This window comes from Podarcis gaigeae (assembly GCF_964106915.1).
Source record: "Podarcis gaigeae genome assembly, chromosome: 7".
In the NCBI taxonomy this organism is placed as follows: Eukaryota; Metazoa; Chordata; class Lepidosauria; order Squamata; family Lacertidae; genus Podarcis; species Podarcis gaigeae.
In genome coordinates, this window is record NC_139683.1 from 28,501,735 (window position 1) to 28,521,625 (window position 19,891).

At 38.9% G+C, this 19,891-nt stretch overlaps 1 protein-coding gene across 6 annotated transcripts in view; it reads right to left on the reverse strand.

Annotated features, from left to right (window-relative positions):
• WWP1 (WW domain containing E3 ubiquitin protein ligase 1) overlaps positions 1-19,891 on the reverse strand; it is a 46,842-nt gene that overhangs the window by 1,798 nt on the left and 25,153 nt on the right. For 4 of the 6 annotated variants that reach the window (XM_083747622.1, XM_083747624.1, XM_083747625.1 and 1 more), the window contains exons 8-23: positions 17,287-17,626; positions 15,747-15,842; positions 11,750-11,924; positions 10,144-10,198; positions 9,980-10,064; positions 9,756-9,884; positions 9,339-9,411; positions 9,173-9,244; positions 7,991-8,079; positions 5,920-6,079; positions 4,025-4,158; positions 3,792-3,932; positions 2,815-2,935; positions 1,520-1,624; positions 655-751; positions 415-487 (exon numbers count right to left, since the gene is read on the reverse strand). In XM_083747622.1, coding sequence (XP_083603748.1) covers positions 415-487; positions 655-751; positions 1,520-1,624; positions 2,815-2,935; positions 3,792-3,932; positions 4,025-4,158; positions 5,920-6,079; positions 7,991-8,079; positions 9,173-9,244; positions 9,339-9,411; positions 9,756-9,884; positions 9,980-10,064; positions 10,144-10,198; positions 11,750-11,924; positions 15,747-15,842; positions 17,287-17,626 — 1,945 coding nt within the window. Of the gene's footprint in view, positions 1-414; positions 488-654; positions 752-1,519; positions 1,625-2,814; positions 2,936-3,791; positions 3,933-4,024; positions 4,159-5,919; positions 6,080-7,990; positions 8,080-9,172; positions 9,245-9,338; positions 9,412-9,755; positions 9,885-9,979; positions 10,065-10,143; positions 10,199-11,749; positions 13,597-15,665; positions 15,843-17,286; positions 17,627-19,891 lie in introns of all 6 variants that reach the window. The other 2 variants (XM_083747627.1, XM_083747626.1) reach the window with 1 other exon arrangement.

Genomic DNA, 19,891 nt, shown 5'->3' on the forward strand with positions numbered 1-19,891 from the left:
GAACTTTTGATAAAGGGCTGTATAAAAATCTAATTAATAATAATAATAATCTGTGATTTTTATTATGCAATCTACTCAATGTAAATTTCAATATGATGGTAGTTTTTTTGCATGCGAAAATCATGTAAATGAAAGACAACTCTTTTTAACTCTACTGGGTCCAATTTTCACTGACCCTATGGAAAAGTAGAGAATGCGTGTGCGCACACTCGCTTACTACTATCTGTTGGGGTAGGGAGTGTGATCTGTAGAATAGGGGATAGAAGCAAGAGATGGTGCCCACAGCACTTTGAAAATTCCCAATGTGTCCCTGAGCCCCAAAAGGTAAGAAACCCCTGCGAAGAATGATGTTAAAGAAGCATATTATAGAACAAAATGTAAGATAACAAGGAACTCTCTGTTACAACAACTCACCATGTGTGACTTCTTGGTAGCCAGGTTTCCTTGCCAACTTTTTCAATGCAGAATTTCTGAGGACCGTTACTTCCTGAGTAATAAAAAATAAAATTAAAGGTTAAAATGGTATTTTTGTTAACAGCAGGGTTGATACTAATGATACCATATTCCAATAATGGGGAGGAAATGAAGGTTAATAGGACCAGGGAATGTTACTGTGTGTTACACACTTTGCAGTGTATTACAATGTTTTCTTACCCATGAGTTCAGCAAATCCGCCCAGTGGTAATCGGCAAGTACCAGTGACAAACTGCATCAGTCGCATGCGAACTTCATTGTCAGCTTCTTTTATAAACTAACAGAAATTTAAAGTTTATTTTATTACTTTGAAATGTCAATTGGTTAAGAGCTAACTTTGTGCTTGTCTACCACTATCAGAAGTAATTCCTATTAAAAATTACATTTCACTTACACACATGATCCCAACTTTCCCAAACCAAGCAAACTCCTATAGTTTTAGAGCTTTGCATTACATTTTAAAACTGGTTTCCTCATTTCATTTCATTTCATTTCTGAATTGCTTCCCATGAAACATCCCAAAGCAAATAAGAATAAATACATCAAATATGTGTTTATATAATTAGTGTTATGAGCTCAGGGGTGCTGGACCTCTCTAAATTCCTGGATCCAATAAGTGTTAGAATATAATCAAGGCTTGGGGAGTTAAAACTGTGTGCCAGACACTTCTAGATCCAGAAAATGCTAAAAGCTAATTAAGCCAGGCTGTAATGCTAAGGCCATATATAGTGGTACCTTGGTTTACAACCATAATCCGTTCCAGAGGTCCAGTTGTAAACCAAAACAGGTTGTAACCTAAGGCCTCCCCCCGTCCAAATGGGTTGTAATCCAAAAAAGGGACACACACTTCCGGGTTTGACGTGGTTTTAATCCAAAACTGTTGTAATCCAAAGCGGTTGCAAACCAAGGTACCACTGTACTAATTTCCAGGAGGAAGCTACACAGAAGCCCAGGAAGAAACTTTGGCTTTATTTCTAAAATAAAAACTGTACCAATGTGTAATAATTTCACATCTGCTGACTTTTTCAACAAGAATATATTATACCTGCCAGAACCACATTATTTGCTTGCTGTTCCTTGTATAATGACGATAAACAGTGTTCCTTTGCCAGTCTGCCAAATCAACTTCTTGCATGCCACAAAGCATGACCTGTAAAAAGACCACATGATTTAGCACTGTAGCAGCTTAAGATCCTGAAGCACAACAGCAGATACTGACATGCTTGATATTTTTTTGTATTGCCCCAAATAAAGATTCTGGAAAAGTGAGATGAAGCTTTCAACAAAATATGATTTGCAAACAAATACAGCCATCCTATTTTTAAGGATATATTAAAAGAATTGGTCTTATTAGTTGTTAAGGAACTAGTTAAGAGCTAGCTGCACAGCAATATGCAAGCTCTCTCTCTCTCTCTCTCTCTCTCTCTCTCTCTGTGTGTGTGTGTGTGTGTGTGTGTGTGTGTGTGTGTGTTTGCTACTCCCACATTAGAAGATTCCATAGCAAGAATCAGGGAGACAGTCCATATGGTCAATAAGTTATATGAGTGAAGGAAGGCAGAAACTGTATAATCTGCTTACTGAAAAGTGGAGCAGCTTTGAGATGTACTGGAGTCACAAAATGCAAGTGAATGTACAACCATATGTGCATTTCAAAGAGCAATACCTGATATAAAGGTAAAGGTAAAGGTACCCCTGACCATCGGGTCCAGTTGCGGACGACTCTGGGGTTGTGGCACTCATCTCGCTTTACTGGCCGAGGGAGCCGGCGTACAGCTTCCGGGTCACGTGGCCAGCATGACTAAGCCACTTCTGGCGAACCAGAGCAGCACATGGAAACACTGTTTACCTTCCCGCCGGAGCGGTACCTATTTATCTACTTGCACTTTGATGAGCTTTCAAACTGCTAGGTGGGCAGGAGCTGGGACCGAGCAACGGGAGCTCACCCCGTCGCAGGGATTCAAACCGCCGACCTTCTGATCGGCAAGCTCTAGGCTCTGTGGTTTAGACCACAGCGCCACCCGCGTCCCTAATACCTGATATACCTGTAATTAAATCTATATATTTCTCTATGTTTTCCTCATCTGAGATTATTTTTAATTATTTTGTTTTAATTATGTTTCTTCTTTAATTATGTGAACATACTGAATATGGAAGCTAAAAGTTTTCTAATGTTCACAGCACTTTGAGGCCTCCCTATTTATTTGTGCCTTAGTCAAACACAGATATAACAATTTGCTCATATTATTTTTCCTCTCATTATGTTAGTATCAGAGATTCTTGCCCAGTTAAACCACTGCACCACAAATTTCTTGTTAAAAAATAAATTTGAATCAAAATTACCTCCAACTCTTTTTCATCAAAATACTGCAGCCACTGAAGGGGAACAACTTCATTAAACCCATCAAGGAAAGCTTTGGTTTGTTCTTGTACTCCTCGTGAAAACCGCCACTCTGCCATTAGGCTGAAACAGAAGTTTAGAGTTCTAAAAGTGGAATCTTTTATTTTAAAACAAGCTGCAAACATTATACTCTGCTACACTAATTCCGCATTTGTATAAGCTCCAGAAACTCCAGATTTATTTATTTTAGCATTGTAACTAGAACAGTCTCATATATCCTCTTACCAATACTTCTAGATGGACGTCTATCCAAATTTTTTGTCTGTATTACTGGAAGGTTTATGGGCTGGACTCTCACTATGAAAGCTCTGTGAGAAAATGCACATTAAGCAATCTCAAAAGCAAGCCTTTGAGATGTAATACAAGATCTCCTCTCCCCTCTTTCTCTCTCCACACACACACACACACACACACACACACACACACAAATGAAACACATTTATTTATGTATACATGCAGGTATGTGTTTATGCACACACATATGTATGTATATCCTTTGCACAACGTTATGAAAAACTCTGCCGAAATCTTTAGTGAACTTTTATAGTAGCATGCATTTGTTTATCTACCCACATTTCTTTCACTTTGAAAATCAGGAAAGTACTAATACTAATTAAAGACTAATACTACCTGATGTTCCATCTTCCACACACCTATTAAACAGCAATACTTGCTCTGCTCAGATATATTTCTGTCAAACTTCGGGCAATTTCTCCTGGGCCCCCCACCTCATCCCATTCTGCTTGACAGAGTATTCGAACCCAACAGAGGTCCCTCCCACCCCTGTGCACAGAAGGTTGTGGAGGGAAGAGCTTCCCCCTGCTGACAGAATGTGAAATTCTGCATTGCTAGTGATGAAAAAGTTACAAGAAAAATGTTTGACAGTCTTTTTAAAAAGATATATATATATGCACCATACCCAATGTATTCTTCTTTGTTCTCTTCGGTTACAAGTAAGTTTGAGCCTCCTAATTTCAGCTCATGCGAGGTAACTTTTCCTAGAAGCTCCATGTCAACACAGAAGTACATTTCTAAGTTGCACTCTTCAATGTTGTTGTCCCTAAAGAGGAAAATTAACCAAAGATAAATGAAATATAATCACTTTACTAATATGACAGAAAAAATAGTGAACTTATGAAAAGATTTACAAACCTTATCCAAATTAAGGAATTATAAAATTCAGTATCAATAGATTCCAAATCCTTTATTGTGAGTTTCTTATTTAACATGCGCTTGTAGAATGGCAGGGAAAACCCAGTATCAATGAATTTGCCATGAAACAATGCCTGTTAAGGATTTAAGTAACAACAATTCAGTATTTCAGCTTCAGGTGCATCACTCTGAAAAGTGGTGACTGTTTACAGAAAATAGTAATCTTGGGGGAAACTAATACCAATGAAATAAACACTCTAAATCAATAAACCAGAAGATAACATGATTCTCATTATCAGAGTAATATTCCTTCAAATGCAGACTAAATTAGCAGAGCACATCAAAGTCTTGCAGCCAGATTCTCATTACGTGAATTATTTAGATGAGTCCACTGCTCAGTACAGTATAAAGTTTGGCCAATTAAGGATATACAGTACATTGAGGTGTCTAACCAGAAGAGAATGAATGAGATGAAAAATAAATACGGTGATAACTTTTAAAATGAAAGAGTTCTGTTATAAGAATGTGCATAGGAACATAAACGTGATTAGCTGCCAAATGCAGAGAGAAAGATTACATAATGCAAATTCAACATGTTGCCACCCGGGGGCCTTCAGATTGTCCCATAAAGCTCCAGAGAAATTATCATTCTTTCCTAGTCAAATATTTTAAGTAGATTAGAACAAAGGAATGCTACAAAACACATTTTCTATACAGTATTGTCTGATTTCTCATTTCCATAATGCAATTATGAATTTGCTTTTTTCCAATTTGCATATTATTCCTAAGTATGTAAAAATGTAGGAGTAGGGAAACTGTGGCCTTCTTGATATTGTTGGACTCATAATTCCCATAAACCCTCACATGGCCAAAGACAATAGATGCTAAACAACTTTTGTAAAGCCACAGGTTATTCGCCCCTGCTCTATGGGATTTGCCCCATGTTCCTAAGCTAAATGTCCAATTCCTTAAGCATTTAAGGAACTTGTTCAATCCCTCTGGTTCCTTTATTTCCATTTACTGCACAGATCACTTGCATCTTATGTGGGAGTTATGTTCTGGGGATAGCAAGTAAAGCTGAAATAGTCAAAACAACTTCTTGCAACAAGAAGGCAGAGAGCTTTTAAGCTTTCAGACTTGCTTACTAGGCTCTGCTGGACCCATCTGAGATCTCATGAGAGCCTCCCAGAGCCTGGTAAGCAAGGCGGAGAGTTTAAAAGTTATTTCCATGCCAGGAAAACCCTGCACAAAAGGAGATTTTAAGCTCTCCGCCTTCCATGCATTTAATTTGCGTGATTTCAACTGGCCAGTCTTCCAAATGCATAAATTTGAGATTGCTTAAGTTAAACACATGTTAATTGTGAGTGACTCTGACATTTTGTTAATATGGTGGCACTACAGAGCTGCGTAACTGCAACAAACTTGCTCTTTTATTTTCAGCCTTTCCCTTATACAGTGGTACCTAGACTTCCAAAACATTTAGAAACCAAGGGGCAGCTTCCAATTTTTAATTATTGCTTTTAGTTTATTGCTGATTTTAATTTTCTGAACGTTTTAAACTGCTGTTAATTATTTTTAGTGGTAGTATTTTTATTTTTTTATTTTTGTAAACCACTGAGATTTTTTTTACAATCAAGAGGTATATACATTTTTTGAAATAAGCAAAACATATTTTAAAAAACAAATGAACTCAACCTCTGGGTCCTAGAGTCTAGGACAATGATAGAAAATGTACCAATCTCTTCTTCACATGCTTGTTATAACCATTCAGAGAAATACTTGATTGAATTGCTGGTGAATGAAATCCAAGTATGACAGACAACCATGTGTACTCAAATACGAAACACTCCAGAAAGGAAAACATACAGCTTGAAACAAAAAATGATCAAACTCACCATGGCAATAAACCGTCCAATGAAACAGAAATATGAAAGATGATCTGGATTTATTGTTGATGCTGGATTTATCTGTAGGCAGTAGTTGCTTTTTCCAGCATATTCAAATAGACAGTACATAGGGTTCAGCACTTCATGGGAAAGCAAGAAGAACCATTCTCTACAAAAATTTACAATAAATAAAACACAAAAATCTAACACTGGTGTCTCCAAGCATTCATAAAAATTGACATTAAATATATAAGATACAGCCTTATGTCAAAGGTAATGAAAAATGCTTTGAAACAATTTACTGCAGGCAATCACCCAGCTGAACAGACAATATGGCTTTAAACTGAAAAAAGTGGTTTCCCATTGCTGAATGAAAACCTGCAGGAAGAGCTTTCAAAGTACTTCTTACATTTCTTTCCCAACCTGGCATTCAACTGTCTAGTATTACATGAATATTTGATTTGGCAGTATTATATAATACACAAAAGCAAAAAGCCCTGAAGTCATGTGGCCCAACATTTCAATATTTGCAACCTTAATCTGATCCCCCAAGTTACTAACATATAGAAAATGGCAAATCACCCAATAACAGTTTTTATCTTTTTTTTCTAGGAAGTCTTTATAATCTGGAGTTATCTTCCATTGGCTGTTGCCAGAATTTCCCAATTCTGATTTTTTATATATTTCTGAGTTCAACAACTTTTTGTCTCATTGGTAAAGGTAAAGGGACCGCTGACCATTAGGTCCAGTCGTGACTGACTCTGGGGTTGCGGCGCTCATCTCACTTTATTGGCCGAGGGAGCCGGCGCACAACTTCCGGGTCATGTGGCCAGCATGACTAAGCCGCTTCTGGTGAAACTAGAGCAGCGCACAGAAACGCCGTTTACCTTCCCACCGGAGCGGTACCTATTTATCTACTTGCACTTTGACGTGCTTTGGAACTGCTAGGTTGGCAGGAGCAGGGACCGAGCAATGGGAGCTCTCCCCATCACAGGGATTCGAACCGTCGAACTTCTGATTGGCAGGTCCTAGGCTCTGTGCCACAGTGCCACTCGCGTCCCTCTCTTCTGTCTCATACATTCAATTAAAATCAATTTCCCCACTTCAAGAGTGTGCTGCATGCTCACAGCAGAGATTCCCCTTTGCACCCAGAAAATGCACAGACCTCATTTGGACACAACAATAAAACATGGCTTATTGTCATGGGAATGGGCCTAAATGAGCCTTGGACTCTCACACTCTTCCTATCAGCACAGCTGGGAGAAGCATGGAAGTGACTGATGCTGCTTCAGTCTAATGGCAGTCACAGTTAACTAAAACAATCCGACTTCAAGCCATAATTTATGAATCTTATTTACCAAAGTTAAGATTAATTACAATTTAGGGTATAGTGCACAGATACAATCTACTTGCAAGCTCCAACATCCATATATATATGCTGAAATTCTCGGAAGCTGCCCAATTGTCCAGTTAAGAGTCTTTTCCCATGGTATATGCCTCCTACCTTTGCAGAGGAAAAGCCCCTTGCTATTCCATAAAACTGCTCTGAATAAACCTAGTATGCATGCAGTTTTTCTTCACTGCTGAGGACTGGGCTTCAAGAAAATATTTGCCACTGAGAAGGGAGACGTGAACTCTGTGTATTTCCTCTCAGCTACTTCATCCTAAACCTAGAAAGCCCCTTTGCTGCCAAAGATTATGAGAGGAGAGACTTCCTTGGGGAAAGCTCCAAGTTGTTTTGGTCACAGAAAAAGGAATGCTGAACCATCTCAATTTCCCCAATCATTTGCTCCCAGCATGTTCATTACATTTTAAATGTCAAGCCTCTCCACTTTCCCCTATGATTTTTTTTCCAGACTACACTTAAAACCTCGATAAGCAAGCATATTCTCATAAGAAAACTGTTAAAGCAGTCTCTTACCAGCACAGTTTCTAGTTTAGTTTTGTATCATGCAGGCAACTTCAATAACCCACCTCTCTTTTTTTTCTCCAGATACTCCATAAAGTTATGGAGTAAGGTAGGTTTCTAGTCAATAAATACATACAAGAAAAAATTCAAGAGAAATTCTTAATAATTTACCTAGCTAAGCCACCATAATCCAATCCTTCTTCTCCTCTGAATATAACGTACAATCGTCTTCGCAAGTCATAGGGTTTTAAAGCCATGATCTGCATACAAATTGGTGAATGCAAACAAAAGTAATGTTGAAGGCAAAATAGTAAACAACTTCGTAGAATATATTACACATGAATTTTGATACAATTTGGTGTGGTTTTATATAGAATTAAACAAATTTATCCATTAAAAATTTAAGGGGTGTTTAACTCTCCCAACGTATCTTTTTTCTGCCTCTTTTGATTTGCAGGTACTCTGTTCCCTCTCTACAGTTTTTCAGATGTCACTTTCTTCTCTCTTACTACAGTGGTACCTCTAGTTACGAACTTAATCCATTACGGAGGTCCATTCTTAACTTGAAACTGTTCTTAACTAGAGGCGTGCTTTCGCTAATGGGGCCACTTGCTGCCGCTGCACCGCTGGCACACAATTTCTGTTCTCATCCTGGGACAAAGTTCTCAGCTTGAGGTAACTCTTCCAGGTTAGCGGAGTTTGTAACCTGAAGCGTTTGTAACCTGAGGCGTTTGTAACTGTACATGCTCCCAGCCAGTTATGGATCATGCAATCCATGAAATGGTGAATTAGTCAATGATGTCTATATAGCATCATCTCTGAAGGAAAATGGGGCAGCACTGCATTTGTGAAGTGGGAGGAAACATCTATATTGCCAAGGTAACCGGGTAATGCTCCACACACTCGGTTATGAAGATGGGTTTGTTTTTATCCCTTTCAGGTAACTGAGTAATGCTCCACATTTTCTCAAAATATAACACTGCCTAGACAATGTGGAAATCGTTCCTTCCTCCCACCTCCACATGACAGACAGGCAAATATTTTCCCTCAGTTTATGTAGCCCCAGAACATCCTTTCCTTGAAATGAAAAGCCCTCCCACATGTTGACTCAGTCCTATACAGACTAATTACACAAATTATTTCCTACTAGACACTAGGTGAGTGAAGATTTTGTTAGGAAAGAATCTAGCTATTCAAATTTTCAAAAGTTAAAAGCTTTCTAACATTTTACAGCTTTAACGGAGGTTTAAAATATGAAATTTCCTTTGTCATATAACAATGTTAAGATGAAGCAAATTCACTATACAGTTTTTACTTTAGTTACCAGGTTTGATAATGTAAATATTGTCTTACCTGTTGGAAGGAATCTTCAAACAATGTTTGTCTGGATACATTGATCTTCACGTGGCTTGGAAGAGCATTTGACTACAAACAGACAGTAAATCATGAAATAAAATATGCAAATTTAAAAAATACAAAATGCAAATTGAAGTTTACACTATCATTTGATCAGCATTACCTGACACAAGTAGCGGAAATGAGCTAGCTTCCACCTAAAGCTGCGTTCATAAGCAATTTGTGGTCCTTTATTTCTGTAAGGAAATATAGATAAATTTACTAAGCAGAAAATTAAGATTTTACAACACTTTCAACTCCTCAGCAGTTTTGTAGATTTCCTTCAGATATAGTGGAAAGGTTGCAGCATACATGCTTCATGCTTCAAGGTCAGTTTTAAAATATCATCTAATGCTTAAAAAGTCACACCTCATTAAGGTATAACTCATATACACCGTAAACAACCCACGTATATATTGAATCAATTAGCCACCACCAAAATTCATAAGATATCCACTGCCTACTACCTAAACAGTAAAACTATTACTCCTATGTACTATGAATGCAAATATTTTATAATCTCCATCAACATCTCACTTACACAGAGGATTTACCAGTACGAGGATCACTGAAGGTAGTTGTTCGTGTATTATGATCAACAAAGTATCTTACACCTTCTCTGGTGTATCTGATTTCCCAGCCCTCAGGGAGGGGGTCTTCATTTTGTAAGCTGAAAATATAAACGTAATATATTTCTTTAAAACCCCAATCACTTTACACCTACTTTAGCCTCGATTTATGAATAGAAAACACACATGGACATACCCTTGAGTCCGTGGATCTTCCCACTGTGTTGTCTTTGTGTTGTGATTTACAAAATACACTCTATCATTTGAATCAACTCTCCTTTCTGTAATAGAAATGAACCATTTAAAGCAAAGTTAACTATAAATAGGTGTCTATTTCACAAAGCTATTTATATTTCTTACCCCAGCCTGGTGGTAAAGGACCAAGTGGATCATTTTCCGCAGTCAGCATTGAGGCCTAGTGAAGACATAAGACAAAATATGCAATAATTTATTTTTTTATAATGTCTAAAAAACACTATTTCTATATTTAACAAGCTTCTCTTCACAACTAAATTTAAATGATTTATTTTTAAAAAAATTACATCCTTTCTATCCTACCATTTCCTGCTTTAGATTTCCAGGTGGCTTTCTTTCTTTCTTTCTTTCTTTCTTTCTCCACAACTGACAGGCAGAACATGTGCTGTGTGACAGGTAGCACTATTTACTTTGCAAGCTTTCTTCACAGAAAAGGTGATATAGAAAGAAGGCGTCATCTCCTTGTCTACTGTAATTCATCTCTTTTTTATTGCAGGTGGCCTGTTGATAACTTTGCTTCTAACTAGGTAGAACACTCCCCATGTTTGAGGCCAACACAAGTAGACTAAATCTTGACTGCATTTGTACAAGAAGGTGATCAGCTGGCTTTTCCACTTTTTGTAAAATCTTGTGGGTACCCACCATAGAACAATATATATACTCAAGATCAATCACCCTCTGCTCTTCTAAACCCACATGGTTATCTGCACATGGGGAAGGAATGCATCTCAGACAGGTATACACCTAGTTTAAATAATTTGGAATATCAATACAATCTAAGCAACAGAGTTGTCTCATGAAATTTAGATTTAAATAAAAACAGTTCAGAATTGTCCATAAAGCACAGTGATCTCCACAGAGATTCTGCACTGTGAACTTCAGTGAAAAGTTGGCACACTGGCTACAGTTCTATTATTGGTTATTAATCTTCTTCAGATAGATTCATAACATAATCAGCTTGCAAAAGGAATGGGACAAGACTAAGTTTAGTTGCACTTTGTTCATGTTCAAATAAATGAAGCTGAGTTTTCACGTTAATTTCAGAACAATCTATGTGAAACTAACTTATGACTATCTCCAACCAGTTTGCTACTTCTGAAGACACAAATGAAAAAACAACAACACAAATTTCAAAGCTAAAACTAAGCCTTAACAATGAGGCACTGTAAGTCTTCAGGAAACCCTGCACCTAGGAATTCCTCCTTTGAATTCAGACATAATGGCAAACCAGCATTACCAAAAACATCAGCTACAAAATCGGTTTCAAACTGTGGTTTCAGATCCAGGTTTGCCAAGCCCCAAACAAACTTTGGTCCGTGGCCACTCAGTGAAAGACAACGGCTGCATGGTTTATTATAAGAATAACGAATGTGCACCGCTTCATCATCTTCCCCTTCCCCTTGAACACTAGCTTTGGTGCAGAGTTCCCCAGCATTAAGCCAGAGTTGTTCATTACACCTAAACCAGGGGAACCTGGAATAACAATTATTAACAAATGGAGATAGTAAGTCAGAACTCGATGGTTTACGAAGCTATGGACAAATGTCCAAACAAGCCAATCAAGAAACCATAGCTTTGTAATACATCTGAACCCATCCATGATATGTAACATGGTCTCAGTATGCAGCTGCATATAACATGCATCAAATATCTAATGGAAGGCAAAGAGAAAAACAAGAACTCCAAATGTTTCATAACTTTGTAAATTTACCGAATAGAGGTATCGTTGGTTAAACTGTTGCATAGCTCCCTGCAGTTGATTTCGCTGGGATTGCCATTGTTCAAAGTTTCTGACAGATTCCATCGTAGGTCGTTGCCATGTTGTTGTTCTTGTATTATGGTCCACATAATAAACTCTGCCACGATCATCCACCCTTCTTTCCCACCTAAGAAACATTGCAAGCTATTTTCTTTCCGGTCAAAATGCAAAAATAATTTACTACATTTTCTTCATTATTTTGCTTTATAAATCTAAGCCTTTCAAATGTTCTTCTTTCTAATTACAATATTATAAAATAAAGTGTGGGATCGGAAAACAAACACAGACTTAAATACCTGCCTCAGAGTTTCTGCCAGTGTTAGGTGGCACAAAGTCATTTTTTGAAACAGTTTAAGTGACAGAATAGTGCATGCTAAATCTTAGTTGTACTGTCTCCTGCAGTAGCAACACAACTGAATTTTGCTTCTTCTGGTATCAGTGCAAGTTCTGAAACAGGCACGCAGGAAAAATATGCAATTTTCTTCTCTCAAGAAAGAAAGGAATTAGAATGCAAAATAAGCACAAACTAAATGTGCCTTACAAGCAAAGAAGAAAACCTCAAAATTAAGGTCTATGACAGAATTCTAAAGTGAGAAATCTGCTGCAAAGTCAGTTCTCAATCTTGTAATCAAAGCATTTGAAAACTAAGGCCAGACATCCCATTTGTAAGCGTAAAAACATGTAATTGAAATGCATATTCTTCTTATTTATCCCAACCTCCTTAGCAAATTGTAGATTGTATGCTCCTTGGAGCATGGATTTATCCTCTATTTTGTAAAGCACGAAACACGCTGATAGAGCTATAATATCAATAGTTACATGAGTTCTAAATGAGAGCCATTTTAAGCTTTGGATACAGAGGCTACTCATCCCTCCACTTAGGAGGAAGCTGCTAGTGAGACTCGCTGAAAGTCATCCCAAAAAAACGTAACTAATTTGAATACAGAGATCTGGCAGTATGGCCTAATTCAGAACAATCTGAACTTTTCTATAGAAGAGTGAATAGAACAAATAGATAAAAAGGTATGCCCTGCCATTTCAGCATTTTCCTCCAGCTTCCTGCTATCACTACCAGCAGATGACAAAATTCAGTTACTTGCATACCAAAGTTTTTAGAGGACAGTAGTATTACAGTACCAACATGCAAAGAAAACTACAGAAAAAATCATTTACTATAGTTTGGATCCTAAAGTATTAAATTAATAATGTTCAAACAACTCCCATCACCTCTTCCTTCTGTAGACCTCCATCTAATTTTGGGTGACTTCCCCACCCCTGTATCAGCAGGCCCTACATCACATCCAATTGTTTAGGAGGGTCCCTCACCCTTCAGAGGGCACGGATGACCAAGGGAGAAAGAACAAGAAAGGGGAACTTGTCTTCTGTGAATGTCTCTGAGTTAATGTACCTTAGGGGCCACATTTATGGGTCTTTAAAAAATAAAAATACATGCATGAGCAATTTTTTTTGCATCTCTGCTTCTAAGGAAAATTATTAAATACAGTCATACCTCGTGTTGCATTTGCTTCATGATATGTTTTTTTTCAGGTTGTGTCCCGCGGCGACCCGGAAGTACTGGAAAGGGTTACTTCTGGGTTGCACATGCGCAGACGCACAAAATGACGTCACACACATGTGCAGACGCGGTAAATCACGACCCGCGCACACGCAGGTGCGGGTTGCGTTCTGCTCATGTTGCGAATGGGACTCTGGAACGGATCCCATTCGCAACCAGAGGTATCATTGTACAAGCATTTATTTTATTAAGGAATTGCACAGAAAATTCCATAACTAACACTCTTTGGTGGAGTGAACAGCTGACTCCTGTATTCACCGCCATCTCCTCCGCCCTAGACATCCCCGACTCCTGGAGAGAAGCTACAATAGTCCCGATTTTCAAAGGCGGCCAGCCAAACATCCCTAGGAACTATCGCCCCATCAGTTTATTATCTATTCCGGGGAAAATATTTACCGCTGTTTTACTGGAAGAACTTCTTTCATGGGTTCATGAGAGGAACATTCTACCGCCAGAACAGATTGGCTTCCAAAAGTCAGCATCAACCATGGACCACTGTCTAACTCTCTATCACCTTGCCAGTAAATACACTGCACCAAGGCAAGGCCACCTGTTTGCCGCTTTCATGGACCTGGAGGCCGCCTTTGATTCCATTCCTAGGCAGAGATTATGGTCCAAATTTGCCCATCCGGGAATTGATCCGCACCTCCTCTCCCTAATTATTTCCCTTTATTCAAACACCACAGCTCGCGTCCGAATCGGCCCCAATGGCTCCCTTACCACTCCATTCCCAACGGCCAGGGGCGTCCGACAAGGTTGTCTCTTGGCCCCTTTACTGTTTAATCTTTATCTTCATGATGCTCTTTTCCCTTTGAAGCTAGCAACTAAGTATCCTCCTCACTTAGCAGGCCACCCCGTTGCTTCCCTTTTCTATGCAGATGATGCCGTCATCTTATCCAGAACAGCTGCGGACCTAGCAAATGCAGTTAATGCATTTATCGCCTATTGTAAGGCGGAAGCTCTTAATATTAATTATAAAAAATCGAAAGTCCTCTACTTCACTCGTTCCCGCAAACTCAAGATGGAGCCGCTTAAGATCACAGGTGGCTACTTAGAAAAGGTAAAAGCCTTTAAATATCTAGGCTTAATATTTACTTATAATCTCTCCTGGACCACCCATCTACAATCTGCCTCTCTTGCTGCAACCACGACCTCTAATGCCATTGTCCGATTTTATCACCAGAAAGGCGGCAAACACCTTCCAGCAGCAATTCAAATATTTAATGCCAAAGTTGTCCCTAAACTATTATATGCCTGCGAAGTATGGACTACAGCAATATCAGGTAACTTGGATCGCCCACTTCACGTTTCTGAGATCTCTTTCCGGCGTCCCGAGATGTGTCTCAGGTGCAGCCCTACGACTTGAGTTCGCCCAGCCCTCAATCGAAAAACGAGCATGGAGTCGAGCCATTTCCTATAGCTCCCACCTATTAGCATCGGATGCTCGAATTAGAGGTGGTTTCTCCAATCTGATTTTAAGAGATATTCATGATTCTCCCTGGAAAACTACAATTAATCTCAAATTCCGCTCCCTTCTCAACTTGAACCGCAAGTTTTTAAACCACTTGTTTTTAACTTAGAGTGTATTAGCCCGGCGGCCCTACCTCCAATCAAAAAGAAGCTACAGCAACTTGACTTCTCTAACACAGCCTCCCATGCAAGAGGGCCGTGTTCAGGCTTAGCCCTAGCTATTCCACCCCCTGAAGGGATCCCTCTATACTGCTTCACAATTCCTTCGGAGGCTAAGCGAAGGGCCTTTACCTGTGCCCGTCTCAACTGTTTTCCTACAGCAGTTTTGTCGGGTCGTTACTCCAGAGTTCCCATCGCAAATAGAACATGCACCTGCAATGACACGGCTCTGGAGACTATGGAACATGTAATGCTCTTCTGTCCCAACTGGACAGATGAAAGATCTCGGTTTCTAACTCCTCTCGTGAACAAGCTTCATCTCCCAATCCAGCCTTGGATAGTGTCCCTTCTTCTGCAGGATTCTGACTGTTGGATTACCGAGATGACAGCTAACTTCCTGCTTAGTGTGATGAAGAGGAAAGCGGCACCAACTTCTTCTTTAATACCACAGCTGTAGTCGATACGCCGCACAATCAAACCTGTTTTTGTATTCTCTGTCTCTCGATGTTTTAAATCCCCTGTTACTTTTGTTATCCCCATTTTTTCAAAGTATTCGCCCACGACGACATCTCCTTTTACCTCCCCACCCCCATTTTACGTTGTTATTTCTATGTATATTATGCTTGGCCACACGGCTAATGCAATAAATCGTAAAACTAACACAATCCTCTAAAAAAAAATTCAGTTTGTGTATTTAGTAAGTAAAATGACACACAGCAAGTCAACATACAACTTATCTATTACCCTGGTGGCAAAGGCTGCGGTCTTTCCCAGGTTGTTGTTCTTGTGTTGTGATCAACGTAATAGGTTCTACCATGAGGATCCTTTCTCTGTTCCCATCTATAAAAATACAAAAGAGGTAAAACACCATTAACATAAAATAGTGTTGTCACTTTCTGAAAGATTCACTTAATGAATCTTTCCTTTCAGGAACGCTCCAATGCAGTTAAGGGGGCTCACTTTCTTCATTTTCAGGAAGCAGCTTCCATTCAAACAATTTTCTCCAAAAAGAGCACTTTTCATCTGCATCAAGGCCTTTTGAAGTCAATTTGGAGGATTGGGTCCAAATTACTTTGTTCAAGTGGCTTTCAAATGGGCTTGCTGTAACCATGAATCATGAATCAGTTTCAGGAGGCCTCTTTGAAAGTGTGTTTTCCACTGCCAAACAGTCCACCTTCAAAGGAGGTTGCTGTAACCACTAGTCAGCTGACTGGAGGCTAGTAGCCTCTTTTGAGCTTTGACAGCTGTCAATCACCTGGTGTCATTATGACTTGAGGTGGCTAGCAGGTGGGTGGTTGTGCACAATTGTCAAAGTCAGCCCACAAGTGGCAGGGGATATAAGGATGCAGCCCACTGGCGAAAATCAATTCCCAATCACTGCTCTACTCATCTGCAAGCACTGACTATCTTTTGGTCATGCTTTTTATATACAATAGGTTAGATCCAGACAAAATTGGCTGAACTTAGGTCAAGTTAGACATGACTTAAGACACATTGATTTTAATGGGAATTAAGATAAACTAACTTAATCTAAATCCAATTCAATAAACAGGAAAATAAGAACCACTATGTATCAGACTCAGATGCAAACTCTGTCCATATGTCTGCTCTGCAACATTATTTCAAGACTGAATAATGTTATCTAGAACATTCATTCTCCTGTTCATCTTCCAACCTGATATGTGTCATCATTTGTCAGCAATGCTCTTCTGCATTCTACAAAGGAAAAAAATGCTAGACCCTATGCAAAACAATATATGGGCATAAATCTTAAAAACTAGTTAAAAACTAGTGAGACAACTCTTTAACCATCCTGGTAAATAACCTTAAAGTGGCAATATTTGAACAAAGGAACTTAAAACATAAAACCACTGCCTTACAATACATCAAGAGGATCAATGCAATCACTTGTGGATTGAACTGGGATGATGGATTTTAATAACACTACATGTTTCAAGTGGCTTATGAATACCAGGATGTCTGTATTATAAACAATTGTTTTGTGAATTACTGCTCTTGGTTACATATCTAATACACTATCTGTACTTTCTAAATTTCATATTCCTCTGACTTCAGTGTTCATGATGTAATATGATGAAATGGACAGCAATCCATTAAAGTTTATGCCATAATAAATTGGTTAGTCTTTAAGACTTCACCAGACTCTTTGTTACCTGAACCTGTCCAATAGACAACTAAGGGAATTAATAACATTTCTATATCTAAGGATAACTTTTCTGGTCTAAGCATTATTATATTATTAATGAAAACAAAACCCACATACCCTGGGGGCAAAGGTTCTATGCTGTTGCTACCAGGCTGTTGCCTTACAGTTTCCCCAGACACAGTTGAAGAGTCTCTTGGTTTCGCTGCTTCTGTAGTTACATTACTTCTTGTACTAGAAGATGCAGTATCTGTGGGAGCAGCAGCATCAAGCCCAGCAGATACACTGGGAGCAGTTGTAGATGTGTTGCTTTCAGAATTGCTAGTAACTTCTGTTGCTAAAGAAGGTTCTACAGTAGCTGGAGTACAGTCTACAGATGTAGAAGATGCCTCACCAGAATCCATAAGAGTTTCAGAGGCAGAATGATTATCAGTCTCCATCATAGTTGACTCACAATTAACTGGGATGCAGAAAAAGAGAGCATATTGTATTGACAACATAAAGTTACATCCTGAATTTTAAAAGATAAAGGAAAATTGATGTCATAATAAATCAATAAAAATATTATAAAAATAAAAAGACAACATTTAGATGCCTGGTGTAAAAAAGATGAGACCCATAAATGTATTAGTCAGATTCTTCTTTCCTCCTCAGGCTCCACAAACAATGTTTTTACTTCACTTGAAACTAAGTAGTAGAAGTTTATTATTTAGTTTGTTTGTTTATGAATTGTTTCCTATTAACTACAGTTGTACCTTGGTTTTCAAACGCTTTGTGACTCAAACGTTTTGGCTCCCAAACGCCGCAACCCCAGAAGTGAGTGTTCTGGTTTGCAAACCTTTTTTGGAAGCCGAATGTCCGATGCGACTTCCGCGGCTTCCGATTGAATGCAGGAAGCTCCTGCAGCCCATCAGAAGCCGCGCCTTGGTTTTCAAAAGTTGAACGGACTTCCAGAACGGATTCTGTTTGAGAACCAAGGTACAACTGTATCTCAAAGCATTTCCACAATACAATAAAAACATATATAAAATAATCACATATGCTAAAACTATTTCCAATATCCTCAACTGGGATAAAAGTTCCCCCCTAAATGGCTTGTTAAAAGAGAAAAGACTTTAACATGTGACAAAAACCCCACTATAGACAGCACCTGTCTGATATATAATGGGAGGTTCCAAATGGACCTCCTGACAAGATAGTATATGCAGGATATCCTCTCCTGCAAAGCATAGTGGTCAATGTGGTATAAGGGATGAGATGGGAGTATTCTTGTTCCATGTTGTATATGGCTTTATGCATCAGTTTCAACATGCACGTAGTGTGGTAGCAAATTGGCAGCCACTGCTATTCTTTACATACTAAAATAAGAAGAGCCTGCTGCATCCTGATCTCAAGCAGCCAACCAGATACCTATGGGAAGTGTGCAAGCAGAACCTGAGCACAACCGTATGCTTCCCACTTGCAGTTCCCAGCAACTGATAGTCAGAGGCATATTGCCTTCAATAGTAGAGGCAGAACATAACCACCATGAATTTGTTTAATCCTCTTTTAAAGCTATCCAAACTGCTGGCCTTCACTACCTCTCATGAGAGCAAATTCTACAGTTTAACTATGTGCTGTGTGAATAAGTACTTTCCTTTGTCCTGATTCTTCCAACATTCTACTCCATTTATAGTTCCAAGTTCTAGTATTATGAAAACGGGAGGGGCAAGGGAATTGCACTTAAGCATACACAAGACTGCAGTTCCAGTAGTAGGTAAAGGTAAAAGGCCCCTGGATGGTTAAGTCCAGTCAAATTTGACTATGGGGTGTGGCACTCATCTCCATTTTCAGGCTGAGGGAGCTGGCGTTTTCTGTGGACAGCTTTCCGGGTCATGTGGCCAGCATGACTAAACTGCTCTGGCGCACGGAAATGCTGTTTACCTTCCCACAGCAGCAGTACCTATCTATCTACTCACACTGCTACACTTTTTAACTGCTAGGTTGGCAGGAGCTGGGACAAAGCAACAGGAGCTCACCCCATCACGAGGATTTGAACTGCTGACCTTATGATCTGCCAGCGGTTTAAACCACAGCACCACCTGTGCCCCACAGTACTGAAGTAATATTAATACTAATACTAATAGCCAATAGGCACTTATTAAATGAAATCACTGGTAACTATTGATTTTTAATCCAGTTTATAGTACAATTAACATGGTCATACATTTTTTAAAATTGAGATGGAAAGACCTTTTATTTTATTTTCAGCTTGTACTAGGGTTCCCATATTTCAAAAAGTAAAATTCCTGACCCCTGCCCTCAAAATTATTGAGCCTTTTTTTTAGAGACCACTTGCTAGGTAAAGGTTTAAACAAGAAATTTAGCATTGGCATTAATATCCTTTTCACTGCTATCGCTTTGCCAAAGAAGATGTTTAATTATCCATTGCAAAAGATGACTATTTCTAATAATGAATCGTGTTTTCTTGGAGATCACAACCCACTTTCTTTTTTAGCCACCCAAGCAACAGCTCAGGGCACTGCGAGGGAAACGACGGGTGGCAATCCAGTTTCTGCCAGCCCCCTTCTGTGGGCTTTTTCTTGGTTCAATCCTTCAAAAGAATTCAAAGCAGTATGACAATTCTACACTGTTGAATGCTTTCTCTGAATTTAGAAAGGCAAAACTGTTTCTTTCTATTCATTTAAAAAAGATAACATATGTATGATGTTTCAAATATTATTGT